Source organism: Capra hircus, chromosome 29, assembly GCF_001704415.2.
Source record: "Capra hircus breed San Clemente chromosome 29, ASM170441v1, whole genome shotgun sequence".
In the NCBI taxonomy this organism is placed as follows: domain Eukaryota; kingdom Metazoa; phylum Chordata; class Mammalia; order Artiodactyla; family Bovidae; genus Capra; species Capra hircus.
The window spans coordinates 45,121,115-45,136,449 of NC_030836.1; the positions used below are offsets into that span (position 1 = coordinate 45,121,115).

At 52.9% G+C, this 15,335-nt stretch overlaps 1 protein-coding gene across 3 annotated transcripts in view; it reads right to left on the bottom strand.

Annotated features, from left to right (window-relative positions):
* The window catches only part of SPTBN2 (spectrin beta, non-erythrocytic 2), a 40,974-nt gene that overhangs the window by 21,627 nt on the left and 4,012 nt on the right, over positions 1-15,335 (bottom strand). For 2 of the 3 annotated variants that reach the window (XM_018043084.1, XM_018043086.1), the window contains exons 2-9: positions 11,464-11,642; positions 6,173-6,324; positions 5,565-5,738; positions 4,690-4,781; positions 4,465-4,545; positions 4,039-4,154; positions 1,362-1,474; positions 1,053-1,240 (exon numbers count right to left, since the gene is read on the bottom strand). In XM_018043084.1, coding sequence (XP_017898573.1) covers positions 1,053-1,240; positions 1,362-1,474; positions 4,039-4,154; positions 4,465-4,545; positions 4,690-4,781; positions 5,565-5,738; positions 6,173-6,324; positions 11,464-11,620 — 1,073 coding nt within the window. In that variant the 5' untranslated portion in view covers positions 11,621-11,642. Of the gene's footprint in view, positions 1-1,052; positions 1,241-1,361; positions 1,475-4,038; positions 4,155-4,464; positions 4,546-4,689; positions 4,782-5,564; positions 5,739-6,172; positions 6,325-8,621; positions 9,365-11,463; positions 11,643-15,335 lie in introns of those variants that run through there. The other variant, XM_018043085.1, reaches the window with a different exon arrangement.

Genomic DNA, 15,335 nt, shown 5'->3' on the forward strand with positions numbered 1-15,335 from the left:
GAACCTAATTTTAAAACAACTAAAAACTACACAGACACAAGCACCGTCACCCTTGGGCATGCAAGTCTGCAGATGGGATCACATGAGAACCACGACTAACGTTTGTTGAGGACTCACTCGCTGACCGCCAGGCCCTGCTTTCAGGCTTTGCACACATTAACTCGTTTAGTTCTCACTACATGCTCTCATAACCCTCATTTTCTGATGAGAAAACCGAGGCACAGACAGGCCAAATAAGATGCCCAACGCTCACCAGGGCTGGATGGCAGAGCTAAGATTTGAACTCAGGTACTCTGAACCTTGGTTGCTTAACCCTTTGCTCTCTGCTGTCTTCTATTATGTCTCATGAACTCTCTTCAGGTCAATAAACGCGTTTCTTCAATATTGTTTTCAGTGGCTGTCCCATGACTTATTTTTCTTTCACAAAGGTCACCTTCATGAACATCTTTGAAGCTACATTTTTGTTTAATGCCCATAAGCGGACCTTCTGGGTCAAAGGGCACCTCAAATCATTCCCCGGAAAGCACAGAAAAGGGTGTTTCTGTAATAATACTAGTTTTGGAGCCAAAACACGTTAACTCCGAAGGAGGTCGCAAGTTAAAAATAGAAGTTTTAGCATGTTCTGTGTAGAATTGCCCAACAGTCAAGCCACACTTCAACAGTCAACTGCTAAAATACAAAAATGGTAAGAACCTGTGCAGCGCGCAAGTGACAAGCCACACACCTGTGCTGCCAGCAATGACAGGTCCAATGCCCGTCCTTAAACTAGGATTGGGTTGTTGCAACAGCCAGACCAATCTTATCTGAGTGAACTGCACCAGCTCTATGTACTACAGCAATCATTTCCATAGCATGATTTCGTGTAATGGATAATTTTTTTTTTAATTGCTTTGGTGCTGCTCCTGGGACTCTGAGCTGGGGGAATGAGCATCCACTGAATTTCTGTGTTGCCAAATTTCCCTCCCAAAAGGGCCCCCCTGATTTAGGCTTCCTGTGTGTGAGCACAGCTCAGGGCAGGCCAGCGAGGCTGGGTGAGGCCCAGGGACACCTACTTGGGTGGCTTCTCCACGGTGCGGTAGGAATTGAAGGACTGGAGCTGGTTCTGGACTCCGCTCAGGGAGTTGGCCAGCTGCCGGTCATTGAGGGTCACGATGGTCTGCTCGATCCACTGGAGCAGCTCGGAGGCCAGGGATTCATACTTCTCCACCAGGCGCTCTGCCTCCATGGCGTGGTCTAGCACCTGCGAGACCGTGATGTGGGGTCACTGGCCCAGTCCTCCCCTGCTCCTGCTTCAGAGGAGCAGGACCCCAGGCCAGGCCTCCTCCGGCCTGTACACCCACCAACCCTATGCTGGAGTGTACCTTCCCAATTCTTTTGCCTTCCACAGCCAGGGCTTTCATCTTGGAGAAGTAGTGGTAGTAAGTAGCCACATAGGTAATAATTGATTTCTCATCTGGTTGGTCCACATTCACATCTGAGAAAAAGGACCACTCAGGTCAGATGGAGATTAGAATCCTGCCTCCCAGAAGTAGGCCCACAATCTGAATCACGTACTCCAGTCCCAATCCCAATCACTTACTCCCCTCCCAGTCCCACGAGGTTATCTCTCCAGCTCCCTTCAGAGCAAAAATGACAGATTAACCATTTGGACTAAAAGGGCATGAAAAGCTAACTTTTTTTTTTTCTCCAAGAAACAAGCAGAGAATAAAACCCAGATGCCCAAAGAGGCTTTTACCCAGTTTTCCCAATGGGGAGACCAAAAGGAGTTGCTTGGAGGAAGAGAGATAAGAAACAAGAAAAGAAACAGCATTCCCACTTGGGGATGGATAGTGGGCTTGTGGGCTGGAAAAATGTCCAAGAAGTCATCCAGTTTAGGGGCACCAAGACAGACGGTACAAATGAAGCCTTATAACCTGGGATGTCCAGAGGGATGGACCCAGGGAGCCCTGGGAGCAGGGACAGAGGCCAGTTCTCAGGGCCATCTCAGGACACAGGCATGTCTATTTCTTCTTCTTTTTTAATTAAAAAAATAATTTTTGGCTGCGCCTCACAGCATGCAGAGCTTCCCTGATCAGGGATCAAACCCTCATTCTCTGCAGTGGAAGAAGCTTAACTACTGGACCACCAGGGAAGCCCCCAGGCATGGCTATTTCTGACCCCAATCTCAAAGTTCAGTTGTGGGCTCAGGACATGAGTGTCCTTCAAGCCACACTAACTTCTACCTTAAGGACACCAAGGCTGACTATGACTTGAAATCCCCAGGTTCTCTTAAGTAGGCCAGATTGTATCCTACCTCCAGGGAAGACTATGAGACTAGAAGCCCTCCTGACCACCTTGGCCAACCCACAGGCAGGCGGGAGCTGTGGAAATCATCTCAGAAAGTTACAGGACACTAGGCTTTACTTCCACGCTCTTTATCATCGCTATGCTTCTCAAATGCTCTCCAAGGAACTTTGTGTTTGGCTTGCTTCGATCACTGCTGCTACGTCGCTTCAGTCGTGTCCGACTCTGTGCAACCCCATAGACGGCAGTCCACCAGGCTCCCGTCCCTGGGATTCTCCAGGCAAGAGTACTGGAGTGGGGTACCATTTCCTTCTCCAATGCATGAAAGTGAAAAGTGAAAGTGAAGTCGCTCAGTCATGTCCAACTCTTAGCGACCCCATGGACTGCTGCCTGCCAGGCTCCTCCGTCCATGGGATTTTCCAGGCAAGAGTACTGGAGTGGGGTGCCATTGCCTTCTCCTGCTTCGATCACTGTTAAGCTGATATTTGTCATTTTGGACTAAGAGGGCATGGGAAAAGGGGCTACTGGTGGGATGGAAAACAGGGAGCAGTCCCCAGTCTGCCCAGGGAACTTCAGAAGGAGCATTTCCAGCAAGGAAGTCGCTTGGCCCTTCTGTCCTGCTCTTTTCTGTACCAAGACTGTTCTCTGCTCTCCCAGGGAGGCAGCTCAGGTGACAGGCTCTAGAGCTAGGCTGCCTGAATTCAAATCTCAGCTCCTCCAGCAGTGTGACCTTGGGGGAGTCACATAACCTTTACAGAACCCTGTCTTCTCTTCCATAAATGATGTGATGATGAAACTGATTTCAAAGGGGGGGTGTTGTGAGAATTAAGTTAGTTAAAGCATGTCAAGTAGGTGGCGCTAGTGGTAAAGAACACGCCTGCAGATGTAGGTGTTTTAAGAGGGGTGGGTTTGATCCCTGGGTCAGGAAGATCCCCTGGAGGAGGAAATGGCAACCCACTCCAATATTCTTGCCTAGAGAATCCCCATGGACAGAAGAGCCTGGTGGGCTACAGTCCATAGGGTCGCAAAGAGTTGGACACGACTGAAGTGGCTTAGCACACAAGCACAATGCCAGGTACAGAACAAAGCCCCGTGGCCATTCCCAGTCTCATGGGCATTAGATCAGAACCATAGGGACCAACTAGCAGGGTCAACTGACCATAAGGCCAGTGCTTGGTGAGATCTCAAGGTCACAGAGCTTAATTTAGAACCCTAGAATTTTGGGGCCCTTAGAGACCTAGTAGAGTCAGATTAATGTTTTGGCCACCGCATGCGGCATTGCAGGATCTTAGTGCTTCATGTCCCTTACACTGGGAGTGTGGAGTCTTAACTGCTGGACTGCCAGGGAAGTCCTTCTTTTATTTTTTTTTTTTTAATATTCTCATTTTAGAGGTGAGGTAACTGAGCCACAGAGAGGCCAAGCAACCAGCTCTGTGTTACAGAGCTGCTTCATGGAGAGCTGGGATAGAACCGTATCCCATACGGGGCTGCCTTTCTTCCTATACTGAAATAGAATTTTTCTGCCATAAATTTCACTGTTTTAAAGTATACTGTTCCGTGGATTTGTGCATATTCACAGGGTTGTGCAACCATCACCGTCATCTAATTCCAGATCATTTCCATCACCCCTTCCCCCAAAGAAACCAGGTAAACCACCAGCAGTGACTTCCGTGCTCCCCGCCCTCAGCTCCTGGCATCTATCATCCACCTTCCGTCTCTAGCCCACAGCCGCTCTTTCACATAGCTCTGCCCCACCTTCAGGATCCAGCAGCTTTGTAAGTCCCAGCTCCTTCTCAGCCAGATTGAAGGCATTCTGCAGATTGTAGTGTGCATTACACTTCTTCAGGGACTCAAAATCCAGCAGGTCTGGCCTGGGTGGGGAGGGAATAGAGAAGGAGTCAAGGGCACATGAGAGCCTAAAGAGGAGAAGGAAAGCCACCCCATCTTGATCCCTAAGTTCCCAAGCCCCCCACCCCCACTGCACCTCTCCGCCTCGAATTCCCATCGCAAGCCCTCTGTGCAGGAAGCGCCCCCACATTCTGGGCTCTTCTCTGAACATTCACGCCTCCTGACTGCTGTGGAGCTCAGCTTGTCTCACTGCTGTCTACGTGTGTGTGCGGGCCCCTGGGTCATCAACCCATCCAGCAGCTTAGACAGGCTGGCCAAGCCCCGTCTTCTCACCGGTGTTTATGTACAATGGCGTTGAAGGCCAGCCCATCTCTCCAGCTGGTGGTGAAGTTGTGCACGTTGACATTGGGGTACCTATAAACAAGAGGCCGGGATAGACAGTGAGTAGGCCTCCAGGATGGATCCGCAGCTCATAGTTCCTGGGCCCCCATCCTTCCTTCCTACTGCACAGCCTTGGTGCATCCAGCCCTCCAAGGCCATGCTCTCTGGCAGCCTCACCCGGCGGTCTTCATCTGGCACCAGAGTAGCAAGGCATCCTTGGCTGACTTCTTCTCCTTGTTGTCTTCTGTTTCCACACTTATGTCTTGGATCTAAGAAGGAAGGAAGAAAGGAAGGAAGGCCCTCACTTCCTGAACAGCTTCCTTTCTGATAGCTCCTGGAGTTATCAGAGATGCTGAGAGTTAGCAGAGATGTCCTGGAGTTATCAGAGATGCTCGGAAACTCCTTAGACTCCTCAATTAGGAGCCTAGGGATACAGCCTAGTGCCTTTCTTCTTGGACTAATGACCACAGAACTCCAGGTCAAAAGGATTTGAGGCAGCAGAAGGGGGTGGGAATTCGGAAGAGGAAGTGCCTTGAAGGCAAGGATGCTGCTTCTTGCTGGGGAGGGAAACTACAGGTGAAGTGAGCATTTCCTGAGAGCTGGGCTTCAAAGGTGAAGCTGATGGAGCTCTGCTTAGGGCCGGAAGGAGCAGGGAGTTACACCTGGGGTGTAAGCAGGGCGGTCAGGAGAGCTGTGATGGCATTAGGACTCTGGACTGGCGATGCTCGGAGCATAAGAAGGAGCTGGGTGGCTGTTCTTTTGAAGGAGGCGAGCAGAGTTTGAGGTAGAGGAGTGGACCAGTAACCAGACTCCAAATGCAGTTCTAAAACTCTCTTTGGTTTTTTGTGCCTCCAAATGTGGTCCTCTAGCAGACCAGGCCACAGGGAATTTGCCATAGCAGTTTTTCAACACCCACGCTGGCCTCTGTCCTGTTTAATGATGAGGGTCCCCTGCCCCAGTGTGTGAGGTTCTGGGCACCCCATGTGTGTAGTGACCCTGGGGGATGCTGCACTGGTGTGTAGGGCACACGCCAGGTGACACTGTGTGGGTACCTGGAATCGAAGGATGATGGTCCACACCAGCCCGAGGGTCAGGCGGTGGTTCCCGTCCACGATGTCATGCGAGCCCATGTTTTCCAAGTGCACTTTTTGCTCCTTCAGGAACTGCAGCGCCTTGTCCACATTCTCCAGGCAGTGGATCCGCATGCGGCCCTTCGTGGGCTTTGGCTGTGGAGGGAGGGGACACAAAGCCGTGGGCCTGTGGGCCTCCTCCTCCTTCCCTCCTAGCTTTCCCGGGGCCCTGCTTCTTACGGCTTCCCCCATGACCTCCCTCAGGAACACAGGCACCGCCCAGGGAAGCTAAAGCTGAGTCGCAGATGAGGCTTGGGGCAGATTAAGATTCCCAAGGGAATTAATTGCACCCAGAGTGAGTGGGGAAAAAAAAATCTTTTCAATGGGGCCACTGTTCCTGTCTCCATGAAGCAATGTTCCTGGTTTAATCCATGCAGCAAAGCCTCTCAAACTGAAACCATCCTCTGAGCAGAAGGCAGCCACTGCTTTCTGCTCTGTGGTGTCACTCTTCTCGCTCAGGGCCACCCCCAGGGCTTGTCCCCCTGGCCACTGTCTCTCAGGCCACCTCCTCCCTGGTGACCCCAGCTCACCAGTGTCTCCCCTGAGAGCACCTCGAGGAGCCTCAGGAGGTTCCGTCCATCCCGGAGGTCACTGTACAGGTCTCCCACCCGGCACGTCACCCGGGCCAGGTGTGAGTTGACCCACTTGGTGAAGGTTTTCTTCTGCACAGCTTCTCGCTCATCTATGGCGGCAACATGGGGTCATTTCTGCCCTTCAAGAACCGGGCGCCTGCTTCTAAACATCAGTTGGTGGGGTTGGGGAAGTGAGGTCTGGGGAGGAGGAAGGGAAGGAAGATGGCCGAGGGGAAAACCCATAACTTGAAAAGTCGGGAAATAAAGAAATTGGAATGAGTTCATGAGCAGGGTCAAGAACAAAAATGAGAGACAGAGAGACAGAAAACAGGCTTTGAGAAGGAAGGATGAAAGAAATTACAGCAAGGAACATGCAGGGAAGGCCTGGGATCAGCACTCTGCGGTGTATCAGTGGTGAAATCCTGTTGTTTCATCCATTAAGGCCTCACTTTCCTCATCTGTAAAATGGGCACATTACTTTCTCTTTCAACAAGTCATGGTGTTAACTGAGACACCGCGTGTAAGATGCCGCACGAAATGTCTTCTGGATGAGTTACTGTTATTCAGGCATGATCTAACCCGAAGGAAAGGGGAAGAGTTGCTCAGGTCAGTCCAACAGGACCTATGGCTGTTCCCGTTTGGTAGTGGGCAAAGGAGAGGGTATGGACTTAAATTACAGCAGCGGTTCTTCCAAGTGGTCATTAGAAGGATGTGACATTATAGAGCCTGCAGGCCTCCTGAGTCAGCTTGCCCTCCTGGGATAATTTAAACAGAAGACAAGGCTCCTCTATTTCTGGGCTGGTTCATTCAACCTGTTGCAAGGGGATCCTGTCCCAGGACACCAACATTCCAAAGTCAAGAGGGAATACATCATCGTGGAAGTTGGAAACAGGTAAAAAGTGAACCCGGGAAACACAGGGTGGGGCAGGGGAAAGCCAGGCAGAGTTCAGTGCCAATTTCACAAAAAGTGACGAGATGCTCACTGCCTGTCCACAGGGGGAGCTGCTGCTGAGAGACAGGATGCTGTTAACATTTCCCAGAAGCACAAAAATTGAAATTATTATAAATGACAGAGAGAACACCACTGACCCTGACACATTGGAGACGTTTACAAAGGTTTGTTGAATTAGACAGGAGCATTAAGCCTTGGGCCTGACATTTTTATAGCCCGGGTTTCAGTATATGAGGACATTCTACTCTTGCCTCATTATTTATGGTAATATCCACGACTGATAAATTAATTTCTTCCAGTAAAAAAAACGAAAAAATACAAATGACAAAGTAAGGGAAGAGGCTCAGCCCACTGGAAGTTGCTCTGGCCACTGGGATTTCCTCCTGTTCTGCCCAGAGAGGCCCAGTGCAAGGACCCAACCCAAGTGGCCAGGGCTGAAGAGTCACTTGTCTTTCCTTAGCACCAGCATCTCAGAAACCAAAAAGACTCACCCCTTAATCTCACATTCCTATGCACCTCACCCATAAAACACAGCGACACACCCATGTCTGTTCCTGTCTTTCTTACCTCCAACCGGGGACCTGGGACAACCTCAGGGTCCTAACAAGTGCTCAGACGGCCTGATGCCCTGTGGGCCTCCTCTCAGGATCCACAGGCCTTGCGGGAGCCAGGGACCGCCTGGATCACCAGCCACGACTGGATCCAGGGAGTCTGCCCTCATGCCAGACACGCGAGGGTGAGGCCATTTTGGCTCACAGGCAGCATAAAAGGGGGAAGATGTGGAAACAGGGGGCAGCTAGCAAAACAATGTGCAAAGCCCACCACCAGAGACAGAGCGTAACTTTACCAGGTGTCCACAACCACCACAGGCACACAGACCACCGCGGCCCCCCGGAGAAACACACCGGCCTGTGTGTGCTAGAGCGAACACAGCCGCCTCAGACCCGCACTTGAGCCCGTCTGCACCAGATCCCTTTGACACACTCCCCGGTTTCCACACACTTAGATACCATTCAGAAATCCAGGGCAGCACAAACGCCCTCGGCCCCTCCCCGGCTGGTTCAGTCCCCTGCCTCCTTCCCCGACCACCCCAGCAGGCGTGTCCTCCCCAACCCCCGAGAGTCTCAGGAAGACCGGCCGCGCCTCCGCGCTCCCGGGACACACGCCCAGCGGGGCCCCGCCGCCCCTCCAGCGGGTCCAAGCCTCTCCCGGCTCCGTCAGCGTCCGCGGATTTCCCGGCCACTTGTAATTATTCCCCCGGCACTTTGTCTCCCAACACAAACCGTCTGAGTCACAGAAGATGCTCCCCCCACCCCGGGGGCCTGGCTCCGGCTCCCCTCCCACGCCCCCAGCCGCTCTCTCCGCGGGGGCCCCGTCTCCCGGCTGCTCCAGCCGTCTCCCTCCCGTCCCCCGAGCCCTCCTCTCGGAGCCCACCACCCCACCCCCGGAGCCCACCTTGAAGCTGCTTGAAGCGTCCCTCCAGCACGCTGGCGTACTGAGCCGAGTTGATGAAGGCAGCGGGCGAGAGCAGGAGCCCCCCAGGGTTCTGAGCCCCCTCCACCGCCTCGCAGTAAAACTCGCCGGCCCCGTTCAGGCCGTACCCGGGCGCCCTGCCCACCCCGTGCCCATTCATGGTGCCGCTGCCTCTCGATCTCCCGCGGCCCAGAGTCCATGCTCTGCCCGCGCCGGGGCGGGGCGCCGAGGGTCCGCTCCCCCGCGAGCCTGGGGTCCCGGCTAGCAGGCCGTGTGGCCCGAGGGCGCTGGAAGTTTCGAGGAGTTGGGTGAAAAAGGAGCGGCGGAAGGTCTGAGCCCCCGAGCGCTGCGGCACCCGTCGGCAGAGCACACCTGGTGCGGCGAGGAGACGGAGGCAGCTCCAGACAAACAGGTCGGACAGTGACGGGGGAGGGGCGGGGCGGAGCCGGCCGGCTGGGGCAGGGCTGGGCCCCCGGGCCGGAGGAGGGAACCGCCAGCGCCCTCGAGACTTGCTGGTCTGGCCCGGAGTTGCCTCGGAGTGCACCAGTCCCGAGAGCGCCGGTCCCCCCGCATCCCTCGCCTCCCCCTCGCCCCAGGTCAAGTCCTGCTTCCGAAGGTTTGCAGGTGTGTTGAGGATGCCCCCTGGCTGTGACTCTGGGAGGTCCCGCTCAGGACATGGGCTTTGATCCCCAGCTCCGAGAGAAATCCTGGAAAGGGCCAAGCCAGCTCAGTACTAGCCAGGCACGGGGCTGTACTGTTTGCTTACATTCCTTTATTTGTGAAATAGATGGTGTTATCTTCCTCCCTTGTTTGTCATTCTCACCTCCAGTTCCAGATTCTTTCCTGCCCTGGAGCCCATCAGGCCCCCAGTACACCCACAGCCAGGCACATCTACCTGATTCCCTTCCCACTTAAATATATATATATAGCGACCCCATGGACTGCAGCCTACCAGGCTCCTCTGTCCATGGGATTTTCCAGGAGTGGGGTGCCATTGCCTTCTCTCTCTCTCTCTCTCTCTCTCTATATATATATATATATATATATATATATATATATATATATATATATTTGGTTGCTCTGGGTCTTAGTTACTGCAGTGGGATCTTGAGTTGTGGCATGGGGATCTTGTTCCCTGATGAGGGATTGAACCCAGGCCCCCTGACTCTCCCTTGGGAGAGCCAGGTTCTCCCTGGTTCTCCCCCTTGGGAGAGCAGAGTCTTAGCCACTGGACCACCAGGGAAGCCTTCCCGTCCCACCTTTCTATGGGCTTCAGCCCTTGTCACTTACAGCCCACTCCTGTCCCCTCCCATCCTCCTTCATTCAGTATTTTCTGGCACCTGCTGGTGCAAGGCGCAGGGCTGGGTAAAGCCCATACAGCAAGGCCTCCTCAGAAGAGCCCAGTTTAGTGGTGCAGATAAACACCTACCGACAGCCTGGGTTGGCATGCGTTGAGCACACATCGAAATAGTCCTGGGTATCACACGTCATGTGCACACAGCTTTCATGACATTCTAGAGGCTACTTTTATCCAAAATCAGGGTACCAGGGTACCCCAAAGACTTAGCATTCTCTATGACCCACGTCTTTTGCCTTCACTCAGCGATAAAAACAGTGATATGAGTGTTTCACAAGCCTGAGTGTAGACCTAACCAGAAGGACAGGGGAGCACAGAAGAAATGATGAGGGATTCCCAGAAGTAATGGCCACCACGTGGGGGGTTTCTCAGACTCACGTTGGGCTGGCTGAAAAGAATTACCCGAACAGCTTGAAACCCCGATTTCCGGACCATAGGTCCAAAGACTCTAATTCATTGTGTCCAGAAAGGGGTTTGAGAAGCTGTATTTGTGAAAACATCCCTGAGTGATCCTGTCAAAAGTGCAGCCGAGGTTGGGAACCGCCCCCCACCAGTGTCTCCCTTCATCCAGGAGGCCACCCCACCCACGCTGGGAGCACTGCCTCTCGGGGAGGAGTAGCTGTGACCGCTTCCACTGCACTGGGCTGGGAGGCCAGCAGGTCAGGAAAAGATGAGGGTGGCGTGGAGGAGGAGAACCAAACAGGGTGGGTGGCCTTGGGGTGTGTGGGTGACTCAGCCCCACGCCAGCCGCTGGTGGTGTCAGCTGGCAGCTGCACTCTTGTTGCCATGGCAACCCCTCCCCAGACCGCAGGGAGGCCCGTCGAACGGGTTTGCTGGTGCTCAGAGGAGCTTGAAGGGGAGAACCCAGGCCATAGGGGAAGGCAGGGGCTGAGGCGGGTGGAGAGCAACCCAGGAGGATGGGCGGCGGAAACCAGCGGTGGGTGGAGGGAACCTGCTTCAGGGAACGGGTAGATGAACTCATGGGAGGAACAGGCGGCAAGCAGGTGGAAGGAACAGGTGGGGAGGGAGAGGAGTGGCTACTGAACGGGGAGGGAGAACAGGTGTGAGAGATGACAGTGAGAATCAAGGAAGACAGGAGAGGATGAAAGGGAGAGGTGGGTGGAAATAGAACAGCAAGACTAAGAATGCAGAAGAATTAAGGAACATGACTCAGGGACAGGGGCCAGGCAGTCAGCTGAGCGCAGAGCGGAGCATGGCTGAGTCTCAGTATCAGCACGGCTTCTCCCTGCTTGGGGGGAAGGAAGCTGGAGCACTTTGTGGATTGCATGTGGTTTGTTCTTGAGGCTGGCATTGCGGACTAGGGCTTGGAAGAGTGATCTGGATTTCCCACTCTAGTGCAGTAGCTTAGAAAGAGCCTCGGTCTTCCCATGAAGTTGAAGGACTCTTGAAGACAATCTTCCCTCCCCAGCATCCTCAACATCTCCCCTGGCCCTCCCCTGACCTCACCTGCCAGGGCCTTAATTCGGGACCTCTCAAAGAGGCGGGCCGAGCTGCTGTCATTGTCCCAGTCCGAGTCGGGCAGGTCCCAGCGGTTGTTGATGTCACTGTACTGGCCCTGGATCTCCAAGCTGTCAAAGTCTGTGGGCGACAGGGTGCTGCTCATGGTGGTGGGTGGCCTCCTGCTCCTGCAAGGAGAAACGGGGCTGGTAAGGGGCATCTCGAAACCACTGAGCCCACCAGTCAGCATGTCCTCCTCTCCTCCTGCCCTAGATCTGCTTTCTTTGCCAGTGGAAATCATCCCCCGGTGGGAGAGGAGAAGCCATGGTGGAGAAGCTGAGAGACAGGAACACAACAGACACACGTGCGTGAGGTTTGGAAGGCGCGGTGTCTCAGAGTGACAAAGTGGAGACAAAGGGCTCCAGAGCCTCAGGCCAGAGAGGGGCAGGAGGCAGGGAGCTGAAGGTGCGATGGCCATCGGGGTGGCTCTGGACAGCAGTGTGTAAATGCCAGGGCAATGTGAGAAGCAGGCCTGGGACCCCACAGGCAATAGTGAGTACAAGCCAGAGTTCTTTCATTCCTGGTTCCACAAACTGTTCCGAGCCCTGCACCTCGCCTACTGCCTCCTACAAGGTGGCTTCCTGTACCCTGGAACCGATTTAAGATGGAAAGACCCAGATTCTGCTCTCAGGCCAAGATGCGTCTATGACACACCAGGAAGCCTGATGCACTGCTAGCAAGTATGGATATAGAGCCCAGGAGTTTGATGGAGGAGACAGTATGGTTCTCTCCCCCGGTTTCTTTCTTTTGTTTGGGACAGAGAACACTTAATAGGTGCTCAATGAATATCAGTTGTGATATGTGTCCTCGCCACTTACATGCATCACCTTACTGCAACCCTCTGGGGGGCGAGGGACCACTATCATCCCTATTTCATAGATGAGGAGGTTGCTCCATAAAAGTTAAACCAGGGTTCAAGGTCACTGGAAGGAGTAGAGTTAGGTTTTGAAGCAGGATTCTTTCTGACACTGGAGGACAAGCTTTTATTTTATTATTTTGCCTCCCTGGGCAGCATGTGGGATCCTAGTTCCCCAACTAGGGATCAAACCTGCGCACCCCTGCATTGGAAGTGCAGAGTCTTAACTGCTGGACCACCAAGGAAGTCCCTGGAGGATAAGCTGTTAACCACAATATTTACATGTTCCTCGAACTTCCTGGAGCCCGTCAGAGCTCCCTGAGAGAGATCAACAGCCATCGCTCCCTTCCAGGGCTCAGGCTGGGGAAACTGGGACCATGGATGCTCGCCAGCACAACTCACGGCTCTGCGTTACACAAACAACCCTGTCCTTCTCAAAACTAACAAATGAGCTTCAGATTAGTTTCTAGGGATTTAAAAAAAAAAAAAAAAAACACAAAATTCTACAGTTCAAAGTTCTGGAGTAATTCAGCACTCATTCAAGAGCATGGTGGGGGCTCGCTCTGTAACTGAACCCCAAATACTGCATTTCTCATTTCCTAGTGCCTCTCAAATACAAAGATATTTTAATCCTTAGCGCCACTTCTGAGGGTTGAGGCTGTGACCTTGGCAGTCTCTTGTTCTGGAAAGGAAGTACCTTACCTCTTGTGTGGTTTGCGGGGATGGAAGAAAGAATGGGTGGTGAGATGTGGATGGGGAGGGAGATGTGTTCCCCTGGGTGCACAGGGCAGAACTTGGCTTCTGTCATTAAGTGGTTCCACGAAGCGGAACCTGAGGAACATGAAGGCCAGGACTGCCTACCCCTCCCCTTCCTCCCAAAGAGAAAACATGCAAGGATTTCCCTGGGAGCTCAGGTCTCAGGTTCCTGCTGCTGCTACTGCTGCAACCTGAGGCACATGAAGGCCAGGACTGCCTACCCCTCCCCTTCCTCCCAAAGAGAAAACATGCAAGGATTTCCCTGGGAGCTCAGGTCTCAGGTTCCTGCTGCTGCTACTGCTGCTAAGTCGCTTTAGTCGTGTCCGACTCTGTGCGACCCCATAGATGGCAGCCCACCAGACTCTCCCATCCCTGGGATTCTCCAGGCAAGAACACTGGAAATGGGTTGCCATTTCCTTCTCCAATGCATGAAAGTGAAAAGTGAAAGTGAAGTCGCTCAGTCGTCCGACTCAGGTTCCTAGATTTGGGCTTTTCATTCCCTGTAATAGGAAAGAGGGGCTTCCCTCATAGCTCAGTCGGTAAAGAATCCGCCTGCAATGCAGGAGACCCCAATTCTATTCCTGCGTTGGGAAGATTCCCTGGAGAAGGAACTAGCAACCCACTCCAGTATTCTTGCCTGGAGAATCTCACGGACAGAGGAGCCTGGCGGGCTACAGTCCGCGGGGTCACATGAGTGGGACACGATTTAGCAACTAAACCACCACCAGTAGGAAAGAGAGCTTCATTTCCACTAAGCTTAGGACTCCTTTCTCATTTAAAATCCATCCTTTCCCCTAATCCCCAGCAGAGTCTTTCAATTTGCTCTGTAAATATTTATATAAAAATAAATTCTAGGGCAAAGTCAGGGCATCCTGAGCAGAGAATGCTGTAGGCAAGGTGCGACCTGAGCTAGAGTCCCCTAACACTCTCAACCACCAGACAGGGAAGCAGTCCAAACCCCAGGACCAATTCGAATTCCATTTCTCTGGGCCCCTCAGATTAGGGCTTCCCCGCCAGCAGTCATGTAAACACTTACCTCTGGGAGGGACATTCCCAGCACTCCCGCTCTCTCTGCATAGCGTGTGTGGCCATGCTCTTTGCGACCATTGGACTGCAGCCCGCCAGGCTCCTCTGTCCATGGGTTTCTCCAGGCAAGAATACTGGAGTGGGCTGCCATGCTCTCCTCTAGGAGATCGTCCCCTCCCAGGGATCGAACCCTAGTCTCTAATGGCACCTGCATTGGCAGGCAGCCTCCTGGGAAGCCCCTCCCTGCATAGACCTACCCCCAAATATCCCTATATAACAGAAGTCCCCAATCTTTTGGGCACCAGGGACCAGTCTCATGGAAGACAATTTTTTCATGGACTGGGGGTGGAAGGGATGGTTTGGGGATGATTCAAGCATTTATTGTACACTTTATTTCTATTACTATTACATCAGTTCCACCTCAGATCATCAGGTATTAGATCCTGAAAGCTGGGGACCCTGCCATATATAATGCCCCCCTTCTATTCTGTGACCCTTTTTTTTCTTTTATCAGAAATCACAAACCTCCTAAAACCAGTCTCCAGGGGTATGGCCAATGAGCTGTTGTAAAAGAACTAATTTGGGGGAGCTCCCTGGTGGCCTAATGGTTAGGATTCTGGGCTTTTGCTGCCATGACCCAGGTTCAATCCCTGGTGGGAGTAAGTTCATGTAAGCCGTGTGGTGCGACCGAGGGAAAAAAAAAAAAAAAACCCACTAATTTGGGATTCTTCACCTGGGCCTATGCTTGCCATTTCTCTTCAGACCCCACCACTCCCTGCTGGCTCCTTCCCAGCCTTGTCACACATTTTTATTACCTACTTGGTCCCTGAAGCCTCTGAGATTTTCAAGCCCTGCTTTGTCTTTGTACTCCACAGAAAGCAGAAATGTAAAGATGCAGACTGTGACCCCTGTTTCCAAACTGTGTGTCCCCAGGACCCCTGGAAGCTGCACAAAACCAAACATGTATTGTTTTGGTTTCTTTTTGGTAATCCACCTTGGTCCCCCTGACGGGACTGAGGCGTGGGATTCAGACCTCTCAGTGAGGTCCAGCTGTTAGAGTCGCTCCTATAACTTGGGGGAGAAAATATGAAGCTGAAGCCTCCCCTTCTCCCAGATAAAATGGCCCTCTGGCCAAATCCAATTCGAGACATATATGCTTTTCATCCCTGAGTTTCCAGGGATG